At 48.8% G+C, this 27,276-nt stretch overlaps 1 protein-coding gene across 1 annotated transcript in view; it reads left to right on the top strand.

The window, feature by feature from the left end:
- Positions 1-5,823, top strand: part of Pgbd5 (piggyBac transposable element derived 5) — a 67,433-nt gene extending 61,610 nt beyond the window's left edge. Inside the window, exons 5-7 of the mRNA XM_076572318.1 lie at positions 312-509; positions 1,974-2,079; positions 3,780-5,823. Of these exons, the coding sequence (XP_076428433.1) occupies positions 312-509; positions 1,974-2,079; positions 3,780-3,975 (500 nt within the window). The 3' untranslated portion in view covers positions 3,976-5,823. The remainder of the gene's footprint in view (positions 1-311; positions 510-1,973; positions 2,080-3,779) is intronic.
- The last annotated feature ends 21,453 nt before the right edge of the window (positions 5,824-27,276 follow it).

The raw sequence follows: 27,276 nt of genomic DNA, 5'->3' as shown, positions 1-27,276 counted from the left end.
TCCTCTTCTGTGATGTACATGTGAGAGCCCAGCAAGTACAGGTTTCCGGAAGCAGATGGGGTGATGTGCCCCACAGCGCCAACAAAGAGCCCTGTCCATAAGGGCCGTGTTGAGGCATTTATCCATCGCTTACATTAGCCATGGCCTTAGTGACCTTAGGGGGAGTTCTTATAGAGGAAGGGGGTGGGCAGAGAAGAAGAGGCCAGCGGCTGCTTCTGGAGGGTCCGCTCTTGCCAGTCTCCCCTTACCTCTGTTGTGGTTTGGGGCACCCTGGCAACGGTACATGTGAGAGTTTGTGTCTTTCCTGCCAGGGATCTACTGCTGTGGCCTGCTGAGCTCTAGGAAAAGCGACTGCACCGGCCTCCCTCCCTCCATGTTGACCAACCCCGCCACCCCACTGGCCCGGGGCCAGCACCAGATCAGGACCAAGGGGAACATGTCTCTGATCTGCTGGTACAACAAGGGGCACTTCCGCTTCCTGACCAACGCCTACTCCCCTGTGCAGCAAGGTGAGTAGGGAGTGGGAGCGTGGGAGTAGGAAGTGGGGGAGCACCCGGGGCACGAGCCTGGAGGACCCTCATGCTGTCTGTGTCCCTAGTAGGTGGTTGTTCTGTCCGGGAAGGGGCAGGGAAGAGCCTCATGAAGCCCTTAGCTTGCCTTGGCAAGCTGGGAGGGTTTGATTGACAAGTGGCTTTGTGGCCTCACCTGCTTGTGAGGGTGTGGTGATTCTATTGTTTAGGGCATGATGTTGGGCTACCTTCTGGGAGGGATCTGTGGATCATTTTATCATCATGGACTCCTGGAAGCAAAGGGCCCGTGTAATCCTGGCTGCCAGGCGGCCTGCTGTTTTCCTCACTAATTCTCCGGGGATTTAAAATCGATTCAGAACAGAGGGACTTAATTAGCCCTGAGTCTGTATTTAAAGTAACTGACAGTTAAGACAGTGTTAAACTGCTGAGAAAAAAATTGAGGGGATTGCAAAGAAATCTGCAGAGATGCTTCCAGTGTGGTATGCACACAAGCGGTTTGCATTCCTGTGTGCATGCTGCGAGTGTGACGTGCACGTTCCTGTGGTGTGGCATGTGGGTGGTGTGTGTGTGTAGTGGTACAATATATAGTATATATGTGTGTGTGTGTGTGTGTGTGTGTGTGTGTGTGTGTGTGTGTGAGTGTATGGTGGTACAATGTATGTATGGTCATGTTACATGTGTGGTCCACATGTGCTTCTGTGGCAGTGTGTATATGTTTATGTTCTCCATATAGTGTGTGCTCCTATAGTGTGACCTAAAACTGACCAGCACAGTGGGAAACTCTGAGCATGCCCAGTGCACACACACGGTGCTAGGAAGGACTCCTCCATCTCTGTCCCCGTGTCCCGCAGAGGCTAGGCAGACCGTGCACTGGCAGGCCCGGGGACAGGCATCATACAGCAGCCACTGGGGCAGTGGAATGGTGGGGTCCTGTGGGGTCCCTTTTGGACCCAGGCTCTGTGGGGTGTGAATTGTGCCATGACTCTGGAGGCGCCTTAGCTGTATTCCCTTTGTGTGTGTGGAAGGGGTGGCCTCCTTCTTCCCTGTGACATGATCCCACCCACACAGAAGGGGACGCAGAGAAACTGCCACTGTTCCCCCTCCGGGCAGCCCTTGACCACATCCGCCAGAATGGGGAGCAAGAGAGAGCCCCGCTTCCCCTCCCTTCCCCTCAGGCCCGTCTGACCATAGTCTGTGTGTGCCTCTTAGGGTTGCCTGCAGTGTGTCTCTGTCCCTGGGCCCGTGAAGCTACCGAGTCTTGGTGGCAGATGTCTGCACTTGCTTGTTCTGTGTCCCCTCCCCCCACTCTGCCAAAGCACCTGATGGATGGTGCCAGTCCAGTGCCCCGCCCCACCCCACCCCAGGAGCAGGAACTGGGCAGCCAGGAACATTTTGCAGGTGGGTAAGTGCCTGGAAGAGGGCTGAGCGCTGTCTCCCCGACAGGTGTCATCATCAAGAGGAGGAGCGGGGAGATCCCCTGCCCGCTGGCCGTGGAGGCCTTCGCTGCTCACCTCAGCTACATCTGCAGATACGACGACAAGTACAGCAAGTGGGTGTGAGCGGCCGGGGTGCACTCGGGTGGTGATGGATGGGGTGTGCAGGGTGAACACCACTATAACAAGTGGGTGTGAGCGGCCGGGGTGCCCTCGGGTGGTGATGGATGGGGTGTGCAGGGTGAACACCACCGGCACAGTGGTGGGACAGGAGGTCAGTGTTGGCCCAGATGTGTTGAAGAACATGAGTTTGGAACGTGAGGACCTACAGGGTAGTCCCTGGCCCTCACCCTGGCCCCAGGTGGCCTGTACACCCCCCTTAACCTCTAGAGACCTCTGCGCCCCACTCACACCCCAGGCCTCCAGCCCCACCTGAGGTCCCCTTCCCTACCCATTCCTCAGTGGTGGGCATCCCGGCACACAGTGTAGCCTCCATCCTCTGTGGGCTTTGTCCATCCCGCCCCCTCAGTCGGTCCGCAATGCCAGGAGTCAGCTCGAGGCCTTTTCCTGAGTTCTTGGCTCCTTTACACGAGGATGCCCGAGATCAGGTGTGAGCCTGTGCTGTGCTCGTAGAGAAGGCACATGCAGTGTGTACAGTAGGTGTGCGTAGCTTACATCTACACAGAGCCAGCCTGCCACTTGTCCTGATAACCACCCAGGAGGCTGTCGAGCATGTAGATGCCTCCACCGCAGTCTTCCCACCCAGAGCCAAGCTAGTCCAGCAGCTTGGCTGCCTTAGGGGAAACTCCATTGCTTGGCCTATGACCTTGGTCAGGAGGGGAGAGCAAGACCTGTGTCTTCTCTGGAGCATCTAGCCCTCCCGCGAGAAGCCACATCTCCTGCCTTGACAGGACACTTGCCACATCAGTGTCACGGTGTCTCGAAGATGGTGGTGGTTTAGTGGCCACAGAGGGGTGGTGTCCTGTGCTAGACACCCTGGCGGTCTTCAGACATGCTGTGGCCAGGATGCAGAGAAACTACACAGGAAAAGATAATCCCAAAATAAGCTTCTGGGCTTAGTAGCATTCAGGGTCAGTCCCAAGGAAAGACGAATGGATAACGGAAACACAGGTGGGAAAGAGAGAGCGCATCTCAGGGCCTGGAGCTGGGGGATTAAGCGCTTCAGGTGTGGATGGGCCTAGAGAAGGGCTTTGAGACGAGGGATGTTGGGGGCTGGGGAGGCCCTAAATACCTGTGTCTTTGTCTTCATTTTCCTTGAGTGACGTTCACTGTGAGGGAGCCCTGACCACAGCTGGTCCCTGGTGCCCTCACTGATACCATGGCCACATGCAGAGCCTCTGGGCTCTTCTTCCCGGGGAGCTGTAACCAGCTGGCCTGCTGTGTGACTTTTCTGAGAAGAGGTTGACAAATACCTGTCCGCCCCGGCTTGGGCACTCGTGACAGATTAAAGGAATAGTTCCACCCAGCCCAGTCCGGCCCAGTCAGCCAGTGAGTTTATCATGGTCACGTAACAGGAGCCTTGGGTGACAGCTCACACAAGCTGTATCCCTGGAGCTCCCTCAGCTGATTGGAGAGTCTCCTCTTCCCAGCATTTGCCAGGGCTGATGTAGCCTTGGGATGGGAGCCTCATGAACCCCTCGGGTTCCAGGAGCTCCCTCAGCCTTACGGGTTTTGTTTCCTCCTGTGCTTTGGGGGTTTCATTTCCTTCCTGAGTCTTAAAGCGCTTCCCTCCACAAGGGGGCGTTTAAACCTCAGGCGATAGCTACCCAACATGGCCACTCCCCTCTGTCCCCAGGTATTTCATCTCTCACAAGCCAAACAAAACGTGGCAGCAGGTGTTCTGGTTTGCCGTCAGCATCGCTGTCAACAACGCCTACATCCTGTACAAAATGTCAGACGCCTACCACGTGAAGAGGTACAGCCGGGCACAGTTTGGAGAGAGACTTGTCAGGGAGTTACTGGGCCTGGAGGACGCATCACCAGCCCACTGAGACTGCGCTGGCCCAGGGGTGGCAGGGACCAGGAAGGAGCCTGTCACCTGCCTGCCTATTGGAGGGCCCACGTGTGGCCCGAGGGTCTGCTTTCAGCACCCCCCCCCCAAGAGCAGGGGGGCTCCCCAGAGCCTAAAACAGGTGACTGGAGGGGCTGTGACCTTGGAAGGTACCAGCAATAGGGACCAGTGGACCATGCTCTGCTTCCCAGAGCCTGAGAGATTATGACGGGCTCAAGTTCAGACCGGGCAAGCTTGCAAAAACGGACCACCCAGTGCCACCACTCAGCACCTGGGGACATGTGTGTTCAGCTTACATGGCTCCCTCGGAAGAAGAAATGCAATGTGGTGCCATTAAAACTCAGCTTGCTGACTACAAACAGGGTGTTCCTGCTACCTCCCACACGGGGCTGGTGGAGGGCAGGGCCGAGGGGGAACCGCCAGGTTCACAGTCAAGAGGGATGCTGTTTTTTTATTTTTCAATATATCTTCAGGTTATTTTCCTACTGTTGCTTAAGGTCTACTGTAAACAAGATGTGTCCCCGCCTCCCCCACCCCACACACCCTCAGTTCCCTGCATGATCACAGTTCTGTGTCTGGCCTGTGATGGGGGAGGAAGGGCCCCATGTGGCTGCACCTACCAAGGCCTGGGGAGCCTGCAGGCTGTGCGCTTTGTCACCATGTCGTCGTCGTCGTCGTTGGCAGAATTACTTGTTTTGAGAACTATGTAGCATTGTGAAAACAAAATCCTCCACCATCCTTTCTCCATGTGTGGTGGTCCCCCGGAAAGGTACAGCTGGATTGGGGGGCCCTGGCTAGGGAACCACCTGGTGACTTGCCCTGGGGTTGGAGATGTCCCACAGCAGGGACAGGCAGCAGCTGGTGGGAAGGCATGTGGAACCCATAGACCCAGGCCCTTCCCGCACCGGGGTTGACACGTCTCCATGGATCCTCAGCCCCAAGGTGGACCCGCTGCCCCACAGCTGGGAAACAAGTGATCTCTGCACCTTGCAGCCCTTTATCTGATCTCCACAGCCACCTAATTTCTTCAGATACACAATGTCCTCAGCGGGGGCTTTGGGACACTCTTCCTCATACATCCGGTGAGCTGAGGCGTGGCTGGCGGCGTGCCCCCCACACCTTATCACTTCTGTGTCCTCACTCCCACAAGTACCCTCCCTTGTGGTGGGACCTGCGATGCCGCGGATCGTGGGCCCCATTTCAGATCATGTTTGAGATAACCTTTGCTGTCCCCTGAATCGGATTGAAAGCACTTTTACCACGTGGAGAAATATATTTTTAATTTGTGATGCTTTTCTACAAGACCCACTTTTTCTGAGTTCAGGTGTTTCCAACACTTAGGGAGACTAATGAAGGCCAATGACTTTTTCTTTTCTGTCCAAACAAGAAAAATAAAAATAAAAGTCTATTTAGATGTTGGCTGTTAGTACGTGGCTTTGTTTCAGAGGTCAGGGTTAGAAAGCTATTCCTTTGACCTCGTTTTCCCACCGGGTGGCCAGGGACGTGTTAGCTGAACTGTTCTTGGAACCTTGAACCACTGAACAGTTTATAAAAAGAAATCAGTTAGAATTTGATGTGTGAATATATATATATCTGAATGAATGACAGTAGTTCTGGGTGTAGTTGTCCACACCCCTCCTCACCATTATTTTTAGTCTTGGTTACCTGAGGTCATTTGTGATCCAAAAATACTAAATGGAAAATTCCAGAAATAAACAATCCATAAGTTTGTAAACTTTTATCATAGCACATTGCTACAGTTGTTGTATTTTATCGTTAACTTCTTACTGTGCCTAATTAAACTTTATCACAAGAGTGTAAGTAAAGGAAGAAACATAGTGTGTAATTCTGGCACCCACGGATGGTCTCGGGTCTCAGAAACATTCCCTGCTGAAGAAGGATGGGTAGGGACTGTCTCCCCCAGACTGTAGTGTGTATCTGAAGCCAGCAAAGACCCCCTGGCTGCTGACTCATCAAGGAGACTCTCCACCAAGACTGAGTAACCCGTGTGCTGGAGTCAAGATGAACACTACCACGACCCAAGGCCCGAGGTTCCAAATCTCTCCTCTACAGCCAGTCCGTGGGCTACCACCTCCTCAGCACCTGACAGTGTGGGTGTGGGACAGGGTATGGGGGCAGTCACCACAAGGGTGGCTGGCACCATGGGCGCTTCCTGTGAGGCAGGGGGGACAGGTCCCCCATTTTGTGGGCTCGTCAAAGGAACAGATCACGTTCTGTCAGTGTGTGGCCCGCAGTGAGTTAGCACAAAGAAGCAGTTGAGCATGAACAGGCCGAAGGGAGGCTCTGTTCCTACCCACTGTATACACCAAGGCCAAGTGTATACACATAGGTCAGGCCGGGAGTGAGGCCCTCTGTTTCTACCCATTGTATACACCAAGGCCAAGTGAATACACATAGGTCAGGCCCGGAGTGAGGCCCTCTGTTCCTATCCATTGATACACCAAGGCCAAGTGTATACACATAGGTCAGGCCCGGAGTGAGGCCCTCTGTTTCTACCCATTGTATACACCAAGGCCAAGTGTATACACATAGGTCAGGCCCGGAGTGAGGCCCCCTGTTCCTTCAGCAGAGTTTTGCAGCCCAGAACTCTAAAATACAGTCACACACATTGTGTTTTCCACTCTTCTGGTTTCTCTTGGGGTGCGAGGACATGGGAAACATGCTCACACAAAGCACCAAGTTTGCTGGTGAATGCAGCTGCTCTTACAGTTTGGACGTAAAATGTCACTGGGAACAGATGTACTGAAGACTGGGTCCCTGCAGGTGGTGCTATTGGGAGGTGAGTGAACGGTGGAGATGCAACACTGAGCAATGACTTAAGCTGTTGATGAGTTCACAGCTGAGTGAGCCGCCAGACAGTGGGTCTGGTTAGAGAAGTCATCGCTGGAGACATGCCTTTGAAAGCTTCACCTTGGTCCTGGTCTTTTAATCCTTCACCCTCTGCTTCCTGGTCACCATAAAGTCACATCCTCCTCCCACAGTGTTTCTGCCACACCATGGGCCTGAAAGCAATGGACCCAGAAGCCGGAATCTCCCTTTCTTCCTTTAAGTGGGTTTCTTGGATGTGTTGTCATGAAAATCTGACCAATCTCTTCTGGGTTAGGCCAAGCTTGGGACCCCTGCCATGGCTGTGGGAGATGAAGAGAGCAGGCCAGCGTCCCGTGCTGCCCCACGCTGCTGCTGGTCTCTGTATCTTCCTTGTCTCCACCTTCTATCTCCCTCTCCTCATAGACTGTTTTGTGTAGCTAGCAGCTCCCTTGACCACTGATCTGCCGGCCTTTGCATCCTCTGCCCCTTCGGAAATCTGGAATCTGGGGTGAGCACAGTCAGAAGTGCAAAGACCCAAAGGTGGTGTGTGAGCCCCATGCAAAGGACTGTGCCCAGTGTCCAGGTTCCCGAGTGACTTGGGAATCGCCTGTGATCTGGGGGATTGTGTAATGCCTTCTCTGGGAGAAATCCTGCTTCCTAAATCTGCCCAGGGGAGTCCTTTCATTCAAGTAAAGAATGAAAGGGATGTGGCTTTGGCCTTGCTGGACATCCTAGACGATCACACTGTGGGAACTGTTGCAGTTAACAACGGATATGAAGAGGAAGATTTCATTTTTCCAGGGTTCTGTTTTTGTTTTTGTTTTTGTTTTTAAGATTTATTTATTATGTATACAATGTTCTGCCTGCATGTATCCCTGCAGGCCAGAAGAGGGCACCAGATCTCATTACAGATGGTTGTGAACCACCATGTGGTTGCTGGGAATTGAACTCAGGACCTCTGGAAGAGCAGTCAGTGCTCTTAACCGCTGAGCCATCTCTCCAGCCCAGGGTTCTGTTTTTATACTTCATTACAAGAGAACAAAAAGATTTTAAGAGGGGGCCGGAGAGATGGCGCCGTGGTTAAGAGCACTTGTTCTTGTAGAGGACCTGGGTTTGGTTCCCAGGACCCATATGGCAGCTCACAACCAACCATTTCTAACTCCAGTTCCAGGGGATCCAACACTCTCTGTTAACCTCTGCTGGCACCAGGCACACATCTGGTGCACATACCTACATGCAGGGAAATAACTCTTGCACATAAATCTAAAAGATTCTGAGAGGCACATGTCTTTCAACATAAAATAGGACATTAAAATATTTATTTTAATGATAATTTTTATTGTGTGTGTGTGTGTGTGTGTGTGTGTGTGTGTGTGTGTGTGTGTGTGTGTGTCCCAGTACACACTGGGACCAGAAGAAGACACTGTATCCCCTGGTGCTGGAATTACAAGTAGTTGTGAGGCACTCCGTACAGGTGCTGGGTATTGAACGCAGGTCCTCCGGAAGAGTAGCAAGTGCTCTTAACCCTGATCCCTCTCTCAAGCTCCAGCATTAACATATTTTTGCAACACGTTATAACAATGCTTGAGGTTTTTCTACTAGCCAAAGATAGTCCCTAAACACCCTTGAAAATTTCAAATCAATCTCCCGGTAAGGACAGAATTTACCTTCACTACTTTCCATGAATCCTGATGTAATAACGTTTTAATAAAGGGGTGGCTTTATGCTACCCCATTTTTGATCCCTCTATGGCCCTGTTCATGTCTCTGCATTACCTTCTTTGCTATCTCCATTTTTTTACTGTTCCCCCCCAGAATTCCTGTTTGAAGGAGAGTTAGAGGGACGTAGGTAGACAAGGAAAGGAAATGGGGCTCTCTGAGAGCTTCTTGATCCCAGAAGACATTGCGAGTAGGCAGCGTGGGGGCGGGTCTCTACACAGGACCAATCGAACAGGAGGAAGACCCAGGGGTTTTATAAACTACCCAGGCCAGCCCAGGCTCCACTGGGCTTCTCCCAGCTTGAAGGCATGAAGCTGTTCCTTTTGCTTTCTCTGTGGTTTGGTCTTTAGTCTTTTCCGGATGTCCAGTTCTTTGTCCATCCCAGAGAATGTGTTCAGTGACACCCCCACCCCAGATGACCATCAGCACCCCCTTCACATGTCCTGGCTTCTCTTGTTTGGATTTGAGCCATCTACCTGACTAAAAATGGAGAAGGACTTGGAAGTGGCTGTTACAATCTGGTAAGGGCTCCTTCTGAACAAGGGGACACCCCACAACTAGCATGGTGGGGACCCAGCAAGCCCCCACCCCCACTGCAGGTAAGGGGAGTACGGGGAGCGGGCTTCAGTCGGGCACTTTGATCTCCTATGGCTGGCCGGAGATGGTTGGCAGAGCTCCCCTGAAAGACCTACAGTGGAGAGTTATGCCAGGACTCCTAGGCCAAGAGATCCTGCAAAGCGGACCCCAAGAAATGGATTGTCTTCCCAGAGAGAAAGGTGGGGAGAGGGCAGCCCCCCCCACTTGGTATACCTGGGGGAGGGCCATGGGGAATGTCCTCCTCTGCTCAGATGCCTCCTCACCCCACACTGGGCTCTTGGGCCCCTGAGCTGTGAATGACAAAGTGCAGGCACCTGAGGCCAAGCGCGGGCTAGGAGACTTGCTGGGTTTTCCCTTGACGTTCCAGCACTGAGGTACAACTCCAAGTAGTCTTGACGTTTCCTGGTGGAGAGGAAAGAAAGTCTGTTTTTGTTTGTTTGTTCGTTCGTTTTTTGTTTGTTTGCCTTTTTGGTTTTTCGAGACAGGGTTTCTCTGTGTAGCTTTTGGTGCCTGTCCTGGATCTTGTGCTGTAGACCAGGCTGGCCTTGAACTCAGAGTTTCGCCTGGCTCTGCCTCCTGAGTGCAGGGATTAAAGGCGTGCGCCACTGCTGCCCGGCCAGAAAGCCTGTTTGGAGTTCAGGATGAGTGCCTAAGGTCCAAAGACAGGAGTTCCGGGGCAGGAGGGCAAGTGCTGTCTGTGCAGGAGAGCCTTGTTGGGGGTTGTCCCTCTGCGGGGCTGTTTGTCCAGTGTCCACACAGATACTGCTGGGGTGGCAGGGCAGATGCCTTCGCACATGTCCTTCCCTAGCCCAGGCTCCCGTGTCCCTGCCTGTTGTGTATGCAGAGCTCTCCGCGGCCTTGCAAAAAGACAGGTTCCGGAGGGCGCCGGGCTGATGGGCGAGTGGGGAAGAAAACGACAAGGCTGCAGGGTGTGGGGCTGCAGGGCTGCAGCGCTGCAAAGCTGCAGGGGGAACTCAGCCTTGCCCTGGGTTCCATCCCCAGCCCGGCAGCAGCCAGTTCATGCAACCAAAGGAGACGGAGGTTTTCCCAGCCTGTGGTGTCAATGGCTAGACCTTGGAAGCTCCTGTGAATCTGCAGCAGCCAGGGCCAGGTGCTGGAGACAAGCTGCTGCCGGGAACAGGTAGAGGCCAGAAAGGACCAACCTGCTTGAGTGCCAGGCTGGAAGGAGGGCTCCACCGGGTCTCAGCGTCGGCTCTTTCTGCCTGGCATCTCTGCGCCTGCTTTTCTCTGATTGAGATAGAATATTCTCTTTCTCCTTGCCGCCTGCTTTTGCCCTACCGTGCCCTGGGTATCCCACTTCCCATTTTGTTTTTACTTCTTGGTCGCATCCCGTATTCTCTAAATTACAGGTACATGTGGCAAATTACTCACACCGGGTGCATAGCACGCTTGCTTCTGCACCATAAATGTGAGGAAAGGGAACACTGACTCCAGATTTTATTTAATGGTGGATTTTATGAGGCTGGGAATTCATTAAAGTTGCGGTATTGAAGATTCACATCCGCAAGAGTAAACAATCCAAACAGGTACCCATGTCCACATCCATAAAGAAGTGACTAAACCTCCAGTCTACACTTTGGCGAGGGAGACACAGACTGGAAGACGCTCCAAAGTATCTTTTTTCTTACAGATGGGTAGTCTAGGGCAGGTGGATATGAGTAGCCAGTTACTGTTGAAAAATGGGGAAGAGTAGCTGGCAAATGGCAGTGGCTGGATGCAGGCCCAGCGCATGTCTGAAACCTTGCAACCAGCCTGAAAGGACCCAAGAGCTGGATGTAACTTGTTTCAGTTGGATAACACTAGGTTGGGGGGCAGTTCTCATGTGTGAAGCTTTCTTAAGCAGGAGTTTTCTCCTCAAAAGGCCCCTAGCCTGCACATCTGGGGGGCTAGAGAGGAATGTGACAGGCACAGAGGCCAACCTATAAGGAAGGAACAACCCTGTTTATTATCAAGAAGGAAGTTGAGGCAGGAACTCAAGCAGGGCAGGAACCTGGAGGCAGGAGCTGATGCAGACGCTGGAGGGGTGCTGCTTACTAGCTTGCTCCTCATGGTTGCTCAGCCTGCTTTCTTATAGAACCCAGGACCACCAGCCCAGGGATGGCCTCACCCATGATGAGCCCTCCCTATCAACCACACATTACGAAAATGCCCTACAGGACAGTCTTATGGAGGTTTTTATTTTTCAACCGAAGTTCCTTTCTCTCCGATGACTTTTGTTTGTGTCAAGTTATTATGACCTTGTTGCTGGCTACTTGACACAGACAGTCATTTGGGAAGAGGGGCTCTTAATTAAGAAAATGCCTCCATAATATTGGCCTGTAGGCAATCTGTGGGGTATTGTCTTGATTTAGTGATTGATGTGGGAGGCCCCCACTCACTGGAGTGGGGTAGTGCCACCCCTGCGCAGGGATCTTGGGTGATATAAGAAAACAGGCTGAACAAACCATGGGGAGCATCACCCATAAGTGGTCTCTGCTTCAGGTTCCGTGTCCAGGTTCCTGCCTTGAATTCTTGTCCCAACTCCTTTCATGATAGATTGCAATCAGGACAAGGAAGCTGAAATAAGCCCCTTCCTCCCCAAGTTGTTTTTGGTCATGGTGTTTCATCACAGCAACAGAAACATTAACTAAGATATGCCTTTACAGTTTGAAAGTTTCGCAGAGCCTAAAGAAACACAGAGGGCATTAAAATGTTCAGGAATCTTGTCAGTTCCTGCTTTAGCCATCTGGACACACCTATACTGGTTATGAGTGCAGGTGCTTTGGGCCCAGCCCGTTGTCATCCGGCTCACAGCAAGTCTGTCGAGTGTAAACCACGGGGGTCGGTTTTACAGAGGAACAGATACCTTTCCTATAAATTGTCACGGGCTCCCTGAGAAGCAGGCTTTGGATTTGGCTTCTGAATTCTGACTCATGCGTTTGTTATAAAATGTCCTCCAAAGCCCCTTTTGCTGAATCAGGCTGTCCCCCTTCCTGTGACAGGAAGAAAAGAGGTGACAGAAGGAGACAGTCCAAGGGGATGACACTCTAAGTACGAGATGTTATTTAGACAACTTTTATCATTAATGATTCCTTTTCGTTCTTGATAAGGAAAATGTGGGACACCATAACCTTGGCTCACTTCAATACTGTGGCACCTACCTGCAGCCAGAGAGTAAAGGCGTTGTGGCTATTGTTTATCTCATGACGTGAGTCTCTATCTGCTGCTTTCCTTCATTCGACATTGAAAGCACCATCATACACTCTCTGGACTGCATAAAGACTGTCTTGGGTTTTCTGTAAGGTTTACCTAGGAACGTACAGGATCCCATAGTTTAACCACATGCACACTGGCAATATTAGGTGTGAGTTACTATTCATCTTTCTCTTATTAAGGTGATGTTGCACCGTGCTGTCTTCCAAGCTAAACAGCTGCCATCTTCATGATATCAGTTGTGCCAGCTGGCAGAAGAGCATCAAAGCTAGGCTTGCTGGCTGTTGAGTTACTAATGTTAATGTTATTATGTCTTACAAGGTTGATAGATGTTTTTCCAGGATGGAAAAGAACATTGTAAAGCTTAAGCAAGTCACAAAGTTTACATAAACTTAAGCAAGTTGCTGGGCAGTGGCGGTGCACGCCTTTAATCCCAGCACTCAGGAGGCAGAGCCAGGTGGATCTCTGTGAGTTCGAGGCCAGCCTGGTCTACAGAGAGAGATTCAGGACTGGCTACAAAACTACACAGAGAAACCCTGTCTTAAAAAAAAAAACACACACAAAAAAAACAAAAAAAACCACCTGGACTACCAAGTGAGTCCCAGGAAAGGCGCAAAGCTACACAGAGAAACCCTGTCTCGAAAAAAACAAAAACAAAAACAAAAACAAACAACAACAACAAAAAACTTAAGCAAGTTACATACACAATGTAAAAGGTCAAAGTTCAATACATTGCTATCAAATCTGAGCTTAGTTCTATGGAGTTGTTGGGCAATTCTCTGTAACAATTACAAGGACCGGCTTAAATGGAAAAATGTGTTTCTAATCAGTTCTAAGTGTTTGGTTTTGCCCAAGCTTTATCTACATATTACACAGTCGTTAAAATAGGAGGCTGGCGTGACTGACTTTCTGGCTCTCCTATAACCACACTTGGAGGCTACTGACGTGGTCAGAGGGGTTAAAGAGGATAATACTCTCCGCCCTGCCCTCCAAGGTCAAGTAGACCCCAGGAGACTGTGCAGCATCTCAAAATGTTCTGTAACTATTGGGGAACTACTTGTTCTCTTATTGTGGCAGCCACGGAGTCCCCACCCAGTTAGCACTAAGCAGTGTCCAGTCTACAAATGGAACAGTTGGTACTGAGGAGAATTTTCCTTGGTGCTTTGAAGTGAAGCCATCCATGTTCAAGCAAGGCCTTTGACTTAACCTCCCCTCGATGGAAAAACTGGTAAATGGAGACCTAGAGGAGCTAGAGGCCTCCCTTAAGCCCAGGTGAGGAGGAATAGATCCTCAACTGGTTTTGACGGTAAACCAAAACCAACTCATTTTGGCCACTGACACGATCTTAAATGCCCAGCAGGAATGTATAACCAAAGACTAAAATAATTGGTATGCTTCAGCAGTCCGAGGGGAATCATAAGCCCAGATACTAGGTTTAATTGCATGAGATGTTTTAGACAATGATTTCCCACTAATGATTTTCTTCTTAATAACCAAAGTGCTGCCCAGATAGGGGACATCATGACCTTGTCTCAGTTCAATACTGCAGCCAAGAGAGACGGGTCCACCATTGTTTCAATAGAAGTTAACCAGTGTGTATAAGATCTTGGACTGCCCTACTCCAAGGATTTACTGGGACTGGCCTCCTCTCAGGACCTCATGGACTGGTCAAGTTCCCATGAAAACTTTGTTCCAACATGTAGATGACCTGTTACTCTGTGGGGCACCTGAGAAGAGACTCGGGGACGCCCGATGCTCTCTAGTGATAAGGGGATATACCTAGAGGAAAGATGAGGCCTGAGCTCTGACCCAGCAGAGAACCTCATCTGCTCCTCCAGATGTGGGACCACTGCCCCCTGGACTGGAGCCCAACTCTCTTGGACCAGCTCCCCTCTGGACTATGCCCCTTTGAAGTCATCACCCCTCCCCCTGAGAGCTGTTGTTGTTGATCTCTGAAAAGCAGGGACTAAAGGAGAGTTGGAGAAACACAGGTAGACAGGGGAAGTGGCAGCAGCTTCCCTGAGTGATAGCGCCTAGCTCTCGGAGGACATTGTGGGGAGAAATGGCTGGAAGGCGTGGGGGTGAGTATCTTAAACAGGACCAGTAGAGGAAAGAGAGGACTCAATGACGCTGTAAAATATCCAGCCCAGGACTGGAAAATGGCTGTTCTTCCACAGGGCCCAGCTAGTCAATTCCCAGCACATACATGGTGGTTCACAACCATCTAACTCCATTTCCCGGGACTCTGACTCTTCTGGCCCTAGTGAGTACTTGGCTCACTATTCCAGATGAGCATCCCAAGATGTCCCAGTCATTGAATGGGGACAAGCATGTGCCTGTGTGTGCCCCCTAGACAGTCTTCCTCTCCTTTTTATAAAAGCCACCAGATTCAGTCAGGGGCCCCACACTGATGAATTTTCCTAACCCCAAACCTCCTTCCAAAACCTGTCTCCAAACATGACAGTCAAACTAAAGTCCCATCCTCTTATTGCCTCACAGTGGGGACTGGATTTCAACACATAGGCACAGTGAAACATACCTGTAACCCGTGTGTGTGTGTGTGTGTGTGTGTGTATGCATGCATGCAGATGTGTGTGTGTGTGCATGCAGTTGTGTGTGCATATGTGTAAGGAACTTTACTTTGCTGTTAGTTTGAGGATAGTCTGGACTATCCAGGTCAGCCTTGACACAGAGTGAGACCCTTTCTCCAAAACAGAATTTCAGCATGTAGAGCCTGGGCGTTGGGTATAAACCACACTCAAGTTATAGCTGGAGCTCATAGGGATACTCAGCCACAGTTGACCTGAGCGAGGATAGCAGTAGTAAGTGGACTATTAAACAAAACAAAACAAAACAAAACAAAACAAAACCAAAACAAAACAAAACAAAACAAAACAAAACAAAACAAAACAAAACAAAACAAAACAAAACAAAACAAAACAAAACAAACCAAACCAAACCAAACCAAACCAAACCAAACCAAACCAAACCAAACCAAACCAAACCAAACACAAAACAAAACAAAACAAAACAAAACAAAACAAAACAAAACAAAACAAAACAAAACAAAAACCAAACCAAACCAAAAACAAAAACAAAACAAAACAAAACAAAACAAAACAAAACAAAACAAAACAAAACAAAACAAAACAAAAACAAAACCTACCACCAAGCACCACCAAATCTTGGGCTTTGAGGCATAAGCAAGAACTTCTGATCCGTAGAGAGCAGAAAGCCAGAACTCTTCTTGGTCAGAGTGATACTAGCTGAGGCTAGGGGCACATGGGTTGTCACTCACTGTCACTGGGACAGGGTATTGTAACAGGTCAGAGGCCAGGAGGGGAGTGCTACTTCACAACCTGAGTAACTTTGTGCCTGTAGCAAATCTTTTGTGAAACTGGGAAATTTGGGGCCAACATCTCTGAGCATCACGACTGGGAGGCGCTTGAGCCCAAAGAATTTGAGACAGTTCTTCAGGGCTAGAGAGCAGAGTCTGCCTGTTAGCTCTCTGAAGGGCGAGGCAGTGCTAGACCCTGAAGAAGCCCACAGTAACCTTAGTGTCTGGACTGGATGCTAATGGGAGGGTGTGGCCCCTGAGGGAGGGGTCTTCATGTTCCCATGCAGTCAAGCAGGATCTCTGAAGAGCTGGAAAAGGAGTCATCCAGGCCAAATCAAGACTGTGGCCTCTAAGGATAGAATAGTATGGAGTATGTAAGAGTCTGGAACTGCCGTCCTGGTATGGGTGGCCTGAGTTAGGGCTGGGAGAGGGGCAGGTTTAGGTGCTGCTGTCTCACTTAAACAGTGTTACAGTCACACAACAGCAGCAAATCTAACGACCGGATCTTCCCTGGATTCAAGGATTGCCCAAACCTAGTTTTTTGCCTTCTTTCCTGGGACATGTCCGCACCTTTGAATGAGGTTGAGGTTGTTCCCAGTCTGTCCAGCAGAGGGAAGCAGAGTCTCAAATTATCACAAAACAGACAAAATAGTGTTAAGTGTAATGTGGTGAACTGGGGGTTGGACTGTGAGGCAGCTAGTACTACGGAAGATGTGGCCCAAAGTGAGATCAGCAACAACAAAGTCATTGGCACTAATGTAGGGTGACGGGGAAGGAATGGGAAAGGGCTGAGAATCCTACAATCCTTCACATGGCTAGTGATGTCTAAGTCTGTGAGGTACTCACTTGTGGGAACCATGAAGAGGACAGAGGTCCCTGGTCCTACACTATATTTATTTTCCAGCAGAGGAAATGTGCACAGTGAGCAGGAAAGACAGCAGGACTTGAGAAGGGGCGGGGTAGTGCGTTGCCCTCTCAGGTCTGATGGAGGCTCGCTGAGGAGAGGAGCGGTGGTCGCCCTGTGATGAGATGAGCAGAGCCATGACCACAGGGACACTGGCTGAGGCTAAGGACCTCACCTGGAGCTGGGCTATGCTTCCAGTTTACAAGCGAGCGTGGCAATGATGCAGGTTCATCTCCCAGGAGAAAGAGGTCAGGACTGGAGCCCAGGGCTCCTCACACCCGGAGCCCGCAGCTCCTCCCACTCCATTACATCCAGAGCCAGGCAACTCTCTTGGAAGTCTTTATCTAGCCCTAGTTCTGCCTCAAAGGCATGGCTCACACAGCCGTTGGCTGACTTGCAGGGATTCAGCCAAGCGGGTAAGGTGCTGGACTGCCTGACACCTGGACAGCCCACCCCTGCTCCCACCAGGGCACTGAGGGTCACGGAGAGGCAGAGGACAACAGCGGCACACTGTGCTGTCCAAGCTGGCCCAGCCTCTGAACCTTGGCAGCTCCCAACGCATAAGATATTGAGAACTCAGGGTGACATCCCACAAAAGGTCTGAAACGGGGTGTGTTCGTTCATACCACCTCTGAAACAGCTGACCTTAGCAAAACTACAGCTGTTAGTGAATGCATGTATCTATTTGGGGATGCGAGGAGGCTTACAGGAGGCAGCCTATGGAAGGCGTCAGTACAGGGACCATAGTGTGGTAGATGGGCTGTCTGGCCCTCTAGTACAGTCTTCCCTCTTAGCTGCCCTTACATATCCCCTTGCAGGGCTTGGTCACTGTAGTGGCAGCCACAACCCAAAAGGAAGGAGTTGCACTGTGTGCATGAAAGAGCTGTGGCCGTGACCCAGGGGTTTGGTCTGTGATCTTTGGACACTGTGGTGCCCACTGTCACTGTCAGTGAGGTTACCACCTGGGGAAAACAGGCAGCAGTCCTTGTTTGTGTGAGGGGTACTGTTTGGTACCTCTGTCCCAGCACAATCCATGACCATTTTCCTAGGGCATGTGGGTGACAGATGGGATATTCAGGAGGAGGCTTTCATCATCCAGACAATATTCCCAGACAGACGCTGCCTCTGGGCCCGCACCCCAGCAATTCAGTCTGTGTCCACAAGCCTTCCCATCTGGTTCTTGACTCAACGACACATCAGAGAAGCACTCCGAGGCATAGGATGCTCCTTCACTCCCAGGCCTGGTGTTTTCTGCTTCTTGGGTTAAGTTTGCTATCAACACGTTTGGCCTGAAAACATTCAGTTGAGTGAGTTCCCTGCTTCTCTACTTCCTTTCCTTTGTTTTTGGAGACGAAGTCTCTGGAACTTGTGATGTAGCCAAAGATGACCCTGGATGCTGGATGCCCCTACCTCCATCTCAAGTGCTGGAATTACAAGTATACATCACCAAACCCACAGAAGCAGTTAATGAAATTCGGGTCTGGTATATGGGACCTACCCTGCAGGCCCGAGCAACTCTTTGGTTATGAAGAGATCCTTAACAGAGATGTCTATCCCTCTGGCGAGCTGGGTAGGAGCCCTGCTGTTCCTGGCAGGGGTGTATACAGACTTCCTCGGTGGAGAATGGCTCACCATCAGGGCTCAAGCCTTAGGCACCCTCCCCCTTTTCTCCAGCACAGGAGCACAAGACCATACCCTGGTGAGAATAACAGAGGATTGGTAGGGGACAGAGGACGCCTGTCTGCAAAGCCACCTTCCTAATGAGAGGCAGGGTGTGCTCTCAGATGGAAAGTCAGTCTCCTCCGCCCCCATCCACTCCTCCTCTGTTTCTGTTCAGAAAAGGGCAGGCCTCCCATGGGTGTCAACAAAGCATGGCATCTCAAGTTGAGGTAGGACTAAGCTCCTCCCTTTATATTAAGGCTGGGTGAGTCGACCCAGTATGAGGAATAGGTTCCCAAAGCGAGTCCAAGCAGTAAGGACAGGCCCTGATGCCACTGCTAGGAGCCTCACAGACACATCAAGCTACACAACTGTCACACATATGTAGAGGGCCTCGGTCAGTCCCATGCAGGCTCTCTGTCAGTTGAGACTCTGAGCTCCTATGAGCCCAGGTGAGTTGTTTCTGTGGGTTCCCTTGTGATGACCTTGACCCCCAACTTGTACAATCCTTCCTCTCTCTCTTCAACAGGATTCCCGGAGCCCGGCCCAGTGCTTGCCTGTGCATCTCTGCATCTGCTTCTATCAGCTACTGGATCAAAGCTCCCTGATGACAATTAGGGTAGTCACCAATCTGTTTACAGAAGAAGGCCAGTTTAGGCGTCCTCTCCACTATTTCTAGGAGTCTCATCCTTGTGGATTCCTGGGAGTTTCCCTGGCACCAGGTTTTTCCCTAACCCCAAAATGATCCTTGCCTCTGCTCATCAAGACCTCTCTTTCATTACTCTCTCCCACCATCCTACTCCCAACCTGATCCCTCATGTTCCCATTCCCCAAGTTTACCCAGGAGATCTCTTCTATTTTCCCTTCCCATGGAAATCCATGCATCCCTCTTTTGGCCCTCCTTGTTACCTAGCCTCTCTGGGGCTGTAGATTATATCCTGGTTATCCTTTATTTTAAAGCTAATATCCATTAATGAGTGAGTTCATACCATGTTTGTCTTTGTGGGTCTAGGTTACCTCACAGGATGATTTTTTTCTAGTTCCATCCATTTGCCTGCAAATTTCAAGATGTCATTGTTTTTTAATAGCTGAATAATACTCCATTGTGTAAATGTACCACATTTTCTTTATCCATTCTTCAGTTGAGGGGCATCTAGCTTGTTTTCAGGTTCTGGCTATTACAAATAATGCTGCTATGAATGTAGTTGAACAAACGTCCTTGTGGTATAATTGAGAGTCCTTTGGGTATATGCCCAAGATTGGTATAGCTGGGTGTAGCTGGAGAATTTCTCTCCAGCTCCCACCAAACCCCAGCAGTCCCACAGCCCACTTATAAAATAAACACACAGACTCTCATATTATTTAAACTGTTTGGCCTAGTGGCTCAGGCTTCTAGCTATCTAGTTCTTACATCTTAACTTAACCCATTTCTGTAAATCTATACCTTGCCACATAGCTCGTGGCTTACTAGTATCTTACATGTTGGTACTCATGGCGGCGGCTGGCAGCATCTCTTGACTCAGCCTTCCTGTTCCCAGAATTCTCTTCTCTGCTTGTCCTGCCTATACTTCCTGCCTGGCTACTGGCCAATCAGCATTTTATTTATACAGAGCGATATCCACAGCAGCTGGGTCTTGAGGTAGATGTATTTCCAGTTTTCCGAGAAACTGCCATATCGATTTCCAAGGTAGCTGTACAAGTTTGCACTCCCACCAGCACTGGAGAAGTGTTCCCCTTACTCTCCAACCTCTCCAACATAAGCTGTCATTAGTGTTTTTGATCTTAGCCATTCTGACAGGCGTAAGATGGTATCTTGGAGTCATTTTGACTTGCATTTCCCTGATGACTAAGGATGTTGAACAATTCTTTGTTTACCTTGGCCATTTGAGATTCTTCTATTGGGAATTCTCTATTTACATCAGTACTCCATTTTTTAGTTGGATTATTTGGTATTTTGTTGTCTAGTTTCTTGAGTTCTTTATATATTTTGAAGATATATAAAGCTTGCATTCCCACCAACAGTGGAGGAGTGTTCCCTTTGCTCCACATCCTCTCCAATATTGACTGTCATTGGTGTTTTTGATCATAGCCATTCTGACAGGTGTAAGGTGGTATCTCAGAGTCGTTTTGATTTGCATTTCTCTGATGATTAAGGATGTTGAGCATTTCTTTAAATGTCTTTCAGCCATTTGTGATTCTTGTTTTGTGAATTCTCTGTTTAGCTCTTTAGCCCATTTTTAATTGGACTGTTTAGTATTTTGATGTCTAGTTTCTTGGGTTCTTTATATTGGAGATCAATCCTGTCAGATGTGGGGTAGGTGAAGATCTTTTCCCATTCTGTTGGCTGTCTTTTTGTCTTATTGACTGTGTCTTTTGCCCTGCAAAAGCTTCTCAATTTTGAGAGGTCCCATTTATTAACTGTTGTGCTCAGGGTCTGTGCTGTTGGTGTTATATTTAGGAAATGGTCTCCGGTGCCAATGCGTTCAAGAGTACTTCCTACTTTCTTTTCTATTAAGTTTAGTGTAACTGTATTTATGTTCAGGTCTTTGATCCACTTGGACTTGAGTTTTGTGAATGGTGACAGATATGGATCTATTTGTAATCTTTTACATATTGAGATCCAGTTATGCCAGCACCATTTGTTGAAGATACTTTTTTTTCCATTGTATAGTTTTGGCTTCTTTGTCAAAAACCAGGTGTTCATATGTGCATGGATTAATGTCAGGGTCTTCAATTCAATTCCATTGGTCCGTATGTCGGTTTTTATACCAGTACCAAGCTGTTTTTATTACTATAGCTCTATAGTAGAGTCTGAGGTCCGGCATTTAGCTTTTTATTAAACCGATCACAGTGACAGTGTAAAGGAATATTCCACAATAAGTTTATTTATATGGTGGATTACACTGACAGATTTTTGTATGTTGAACCATCCCTGAATCTCTGGGATGAAGCCTACTTGAACATGGTGGATGATTTTTTTTAAAAAAATATGTTCTTGGATTCAGTTTGCCAGTATTTTATTGAGTCTTTTTTTTTTTCAGATTTATTTATTTATCATGTATACAGAAGAGGGCGCCAGATCTGATTACAGATGGTTGTGAGCCACCATGTGGTTGCTGGGAACTGAACTCAGGACCTCTGGAAGAGCAGTCGGTGCTCTCAACCTCTGAGCCATCTCTCCAGCCCTTATTGAGTATTTTTGCATCAATATTCATGAGGGAAATTGGTCTGTAATTCTTTCTTTGTTGAATCTTTGTGTGGTTTGGGTAACTGTAGCTTCATAAAAAGAATTTGGCAATGCTCCTTCTGTTTCTATTGTGTGGAACAATTTGAGAAGTATTGATATTAGCTCTTCTTTGAATGTCTGGTAGAATTCTGTGCTGAATCCATCTGGCCATGGGCTTTTATTGGTTGGGAGACAATGACTGCTTCTATTTCCTTAGGGGTTATAGGTCTATTTAAAATTTTTATCTGGCCTTGATTTAATTTTGATATGTGGTACCTATCCAGAAAATTGTCTTGTTTCTTTTAGATTTTCCAACTTTGTGGAGTACAGGTTTTTGAAGTATGACCTAATGATTCCTGGATTTCCTCAGTGTCTGTTGTTATGCTCCCCTTTTTGTTAATTTGGATATCCTCTCTCTGCCTTTTAGTTAGTTTGGATAAGGGTTTGTCTATCTTGTTGATTTTCTTGAAGAACCAACTCTTTGTTTCATTGATTCTTTGTGGTTCTTTTTGTCTCTATTTTATTGACTTCAGCCCTGAGTTTGATTATTTCCTGCCATCTCCTCCTCTTGGGTGTGCTTGCTTCTTTCTGTTCTGGAGTTCCCAGGTATGCTGTTAAGTAGCTAGTGTGAGATTTCTCCAAATTCTCTATGTAGGTATTTAGTGCTATGAACTTTCCTCTTAGAACTGCTTTCATTGAGTCTGATAAGTTTGGGTATGTTGTGCATTCATTTTCATTGAATCCTAGAAGTCCTTAATTTTTTTCTTTATTTCTTCCTTGACTCAGTGGTGATTCAGTTGAGAGTTGTTCAGTTTCCACGAGTTTGCAAGACTTCCTGTAGTTTGTGTTGTTGAACTAACTTTAACCCATGGTGATCTGATAAGATACAGGGGGTGGTTCTAATTTTTTTGTATCTGTTGAGATTTGCTTTGTGATTATGTGGTCAATTTTAAAGAAGGTTCCATGAGGTGTTGAGAAGAAGGTATATTCTTTTGTGTTTGGGTAAAATGTTTTGTAGATGTCTGTTAGGTCCATTTGAGCCGTAACGTCTGTTGTTTTGTTTTGTTTTGTTAATTTCTCTGTTTAGTGTCTGTCTGGATGATCTGTGCATTGGTGAGAGTGGGGTGTGTCTCCCACTATTAATGTATGGAGTTTGATGTGTAATTTAAGATTTAGTAATGTTTCTTTTACAAATGTGGGTGCCCTTGTATTTAGGGGCATAGATGTTCAGAATTGAGACTTCATCTTGTTGGATTTTTCCTTTGGTGAATATGAAATATCCTTCTCCATTTCTTTTGATTCATTTTAGTTTGAAGTCTATTTTGTTAGATACTAGGATAGCTATACTAGCTTGCTTCTTAGGGCCATTTGATTGGAAAATCTTTTCCCAACCCTTTACTCTGAGGTACTGTCTCTCTTTGAAGTTGAGGTATGTTTCTTATATGCAGCAGAAGTATGGACCCTGTTTTCATATCCATTCTGTTAGCCTGTGTCTTTTTACTGGCAAATTGAGTCCATTGATATTAAGAGATATTAATGACCAGTGATTGCTAATTCCTGTTTTTGTTTTTTGTTTTGTTTTGGTGGTGGTGGTGGTGGTGGTAATAGTAGTAGTAGTAGTAGTAGAGTGTGTGTGTGTGTGTGTGTGTGTGTGTGTGTGTGTGTGTTTCTCTTCCTTGGGTGTGAGATTATCTATTGCCTGTGTTTTCGTGGGTGCAAATGACTTCCTTGGATTGGATTTTTCCTTCTACTACTTTCTGTTGGGCTGGATTTGTGGATAGGTAAATCTGTTTTCGTCATGAAATATCTTGTTTTCTGTCTAATTGAAAGTTTTACTGAGTATAGTAGTAGTCTGGGCTGGCATCTGTGGTCTCTTAGTGTCTGCAAAATGTCTGTCCAGGACCTTCTGGCTTTTAGTGTCTCCATTGAGAAGTCAGGTGTAATTCTGATAGGTCTGCCTTTATAAATTATTTTTTCTTTTATAGCTCTTCTTATTGTTTCTTCTGTATGTTTAGTGTTTTGATTATTATGTGGTGAGGAGACCTTTTTTTTGTCCAGTCTATTTGGTGTTCTGTAAGCTTCTTGTACCTTTATAGGCATGTCCTTTTTTAGGTTAGGAAAGTTTACTTCTATGATTTTGTTGAATGTATTTTCTGTGATCTGGATTTTTCTCCTTCTTCTATTCCTATTATTCTTAGGTTTGGTCTTTTCATGGTGTCCCAGGTTTCCTGGATTTTTATATTATGACTTTGTTGGCTTTAATGTTTTCTTTGACCAATGAATCTATTTCTTCTATCATATCTTCAACACCTGAGATTCTCTCTTCCATCTCTTGTATTCTGTTGGTGATGCATGCATCACCTGTTTGCTTACTCAGATTTTCCATTTCCAGAATTCTCTTGGTTTGTGTTTTCTTTATTGCTTCTATTTCAATTTTCAGGTCTTGAATCATTTCCTTCATCTGTATGATTGTTTTTTTCTTGATTTTCTTTAAGGGACTTATTGATTTCTTCCAACTTCTTTGTCTCTTCCTCTATTTCTTTAAGGGAATTTTTCATTTCCCCTAAGGGCCTCTACCATCTTCAAAAAATTACTTTTAAGGTCATTTTTTTTTCTCCAGTAGCATTAGAATGTTCAGGTCTTCTAACCTATCCTGGAATGTTGTAGGATTACTGGGTTGTGGTGGTGCCATATTGCCTTTTCTGTTGTTGAATGTATTGTTACGCTGGCGTTTATGCATCTGGGTTTGGGATGATTATAGGTCTGGGTGTTGATTCTTGTGTTGCCTTTGTTGGAGGGGTTTTGTTTCTTTATTATCTGTTTCCTTTATTGTCTTCCGGCCTGAATGGCCAAGGGTTCTGGTGATTGGCAGGTTTTCAGGTCCAGTAGGGTGTCTCAGCTGAGGATTGTGGGGGCTTGGGTGCCTAGGTTCAGTGTATCATCATCCTGTTCTTCTTACTGGTGTGGGCCACACCTATGCCTACGGAATCTGCCGGAGTTTCATGGGGAGGAGGAGGAGGAGGTGGGTGGGGTAGGGCAGCAGCGTGGGTCTTGAGGGGACAGAATCCAGTGGGTGGCACTGGCGGTGGTGCAGCCTGCAGGTGGATCTGCACCAGAGCAGTGGAGTTCCCCCAGAGTTGGGGGCAGGGCCCAGCTGCCTTGCTAGTGCTGAGATGGGAGGGGGAGGGGCATGGCATGTGCCCTGTGGCTTAGGGTCTGGAGGTTGAGGCAGTTCAGCTGGGAGGCCAGTCACTCACCTGTTCTCCCAACTGGTGTGGGCTGTACCTGTGCCTCTGGAGTCTGCTGGAGCTGTGGGGGAAGGGCTGGCCATGGGGAGGAGGATGAGGTGGGTGAGGTCAGGTGGCAGAGTGGGTCTTGGGGGGGACAGAATCCAGTAGGTGGTGGCAGTGGGGGTGCAGCCTGCAGGCGGGTCTCTCACCTGCTAGCCAGCTGGTGGGGACTGCCAAGGGCCTGGTTCTTAAGAGCTGGTGGTCTTTCTTGGGTCTCTGACATCTAAGGCTCTAAGGAAGCCTCGCCCATCTTTACCTCCTGGGCTGACTACTAGGCTGCCCTTTGGTGCAGACGGCAGGGCTGCCCCCTTTGCTTGTTCACTTAAGACACAGCACATTCAGTGGGGATTCAATGTCTCGGGTGGGAATTTCACGGGTGGCAGTCCTGTCATTAGCCACCGGAGGGCCACCTGCTAGTGGGTGTGTAATGCAGGATCACAATGCCCTCCTCACTTCACTTCTGATCATGATGCCACTATTGCAGTGAGCAGAGGGTTCCTGTCCTGGACTGTCCTGAGGGTGCAAGGGGTGGGTCTAGGATACAAGTGCAAACTGACCTCTGAGGCTTCCTTGGGACCCCACTTCCTTCTCACAAGGCCCTGAGCCTTTCTAATGCTCTTGTCCAGTCCTTGAGAGCTACCATCTGTTAGCAAGAAAGGGACTGCGTGTCCTGGACGCTCCTGGAGGCCTGCCATCCGTCCCACCCCTCTGTCACACACAGCACTGCATTGAGCCCTCCCCTGCCTCAGACCAGGCTCAGTCTCAGGCCAAGTGAGGCTCCATCTCTATGTGAAGAAATCAGCCATATGGCTGACTTGCCAGAGCCCTGACTTCCCCAGTGTCAAAATGGGTAAACTTTCATGGGTTGTGAAAATTAGAGAACCCCACTCCAGGGCTCTTCTGTTCACCCATTCCCTCCTCTCAAGCTTTCTCCTTGTTCCTGTGTGGTACCCCTTGGTGACAGATGAGAATTCAGGACAGGACTGGCCTTATCCTCCCTCCTTCATCCTCTTACTGAGTAGGCCAGGATGGAACTCAGGAAGAGAGCAGGTACCTGATGTATCCAGAGCTGGAGTCAGGCCCAGGGTAGTCCACCCCCCCTTCCCACCCTCTAACCTAACCCGTAACCCTCCAGCCCCTACACACAGCACTATGGCCAAGGGACACTCACTTGATCTTTTCCTTCCTTCATTCTGGGGTCTTGTTCTCTTTCTTGTCCAGCTCGTCTCCTATGCAGTTCCAAGGTGGAGAGAAGACAGCTGGCTATAACGCCAGCCCCTCAGCCCTGTGCTCGGGGCTCCATCTGTGGGTGGTCTGAGGTTAACAGAGGGGCCTTCCTTTACATTTCTCCTTGGTCCAGCTGCCCCCGCCCCAGCACCCGCCAGCAGATACGTCAATAAGAACACCAGTTGGCTATCCCTGGTACCAGTCAGGGTTTCTTAGACAGACCAATAGGTACGTATATGTGAGGGGACGTGGGCAAGGCAGCTTACCTGACTGTGGAGGCAGAGAAGATCCGCACTAGGTTATTTGCAGGCAAGAGCCCTGGGACGTGACTTAGGTTCATGTTCACAGGGTCAGGAACCAGGGGTTTCTGGGAAAGTTCTGGAGCCCGAGGGCCAGAGGGCCTAGAGCTCCCGTGCCAGTACACAAGATGGAGAGTCCTAGCTCCTGAGAGGTCACCTTTCCTTCTACCAGAGCGAGTGGTGCCACCTATTACCAAGGACCATTATTCCCACTTGATCTACCACTCACAGGTCAGTTTCTGCTGGACCCATCTAGCATCCTTGGGTCAAAGTAAGGGCGTATCTAAAATTAAGCCCACCTCTGAAAGGCAGAGATAGGAAGTCACATTCACCAACAGGCATGCTTGGATGCTGAGAGATGCAAGTGTCCTGTCAGCCACACGGGGGCACCCTGGAGCTCAGACAAGGAAAACTTGCCCACCCACACCAAGGTGCTTCTGAGACCCTTGGTATTTTTCTTTCCCCATCATGATCTCTGCCAGAAACAGTATTTTGTCCTGTTATGACTGAACTTTGCAGACAGGGGGTACAATCTATTTTGTTTTGAAATCAGCTATTTTCCTTACATCAATTATTGCAGAGTTCCACACACCGTTTATGCGCTCGGCGGCTTTGGAATCACAGCAGTGGCGAGATGGGACAGTGTAGCCCAGTGAGCTGATTATCAGCTGCAAGTGTCTTGGATGACTGGCTGCTTTGTGATCTGCTGCAATGTGTTTTTTCATTTGAAACCTCCCTGAGGGGAGCCCTGAGCTGCCAGCAGGTACCAGAGAAGCCAAGAGTAGGGAAGGAAGGGGCTCAGCAGGCCAGCAGCCACCCTCCTGAGAGTCACCATGTCATTGTTCCATTCATCCTGTGGCCCAAATCCTTCCAACAAGGGCAGGCCTGACAGGCTCTGCTTGGCACAGTAAGCAGTGTCTGCTTTCTGTCCCCTGACAAGGGCACAAGCTGCCCATCTGCTTCCCAAGCTCCTGAGCCTACA

Source organism: Peromyscus maniculatus, chromosome 5 (assembly GCF_049852395.1).
Source record: "Peromyscus maniculatus bairdii isolate BWxNUB_F1_BW_parent chromosome 5, HU_Pman_BW_mat_3.1, whole genome shotgun sequence".
Taxonomy (NCBI): Eukaryota; Metazoa; Chordata; class Mammalia; order Rodentia; family Cricetidae; genus Peromyscus; species Peromyscus maniculatus.
Note: the sequence above shows the minus strand (reverse complement) of the source record. Positions and strands in the feature narration are given on the sequence as shown.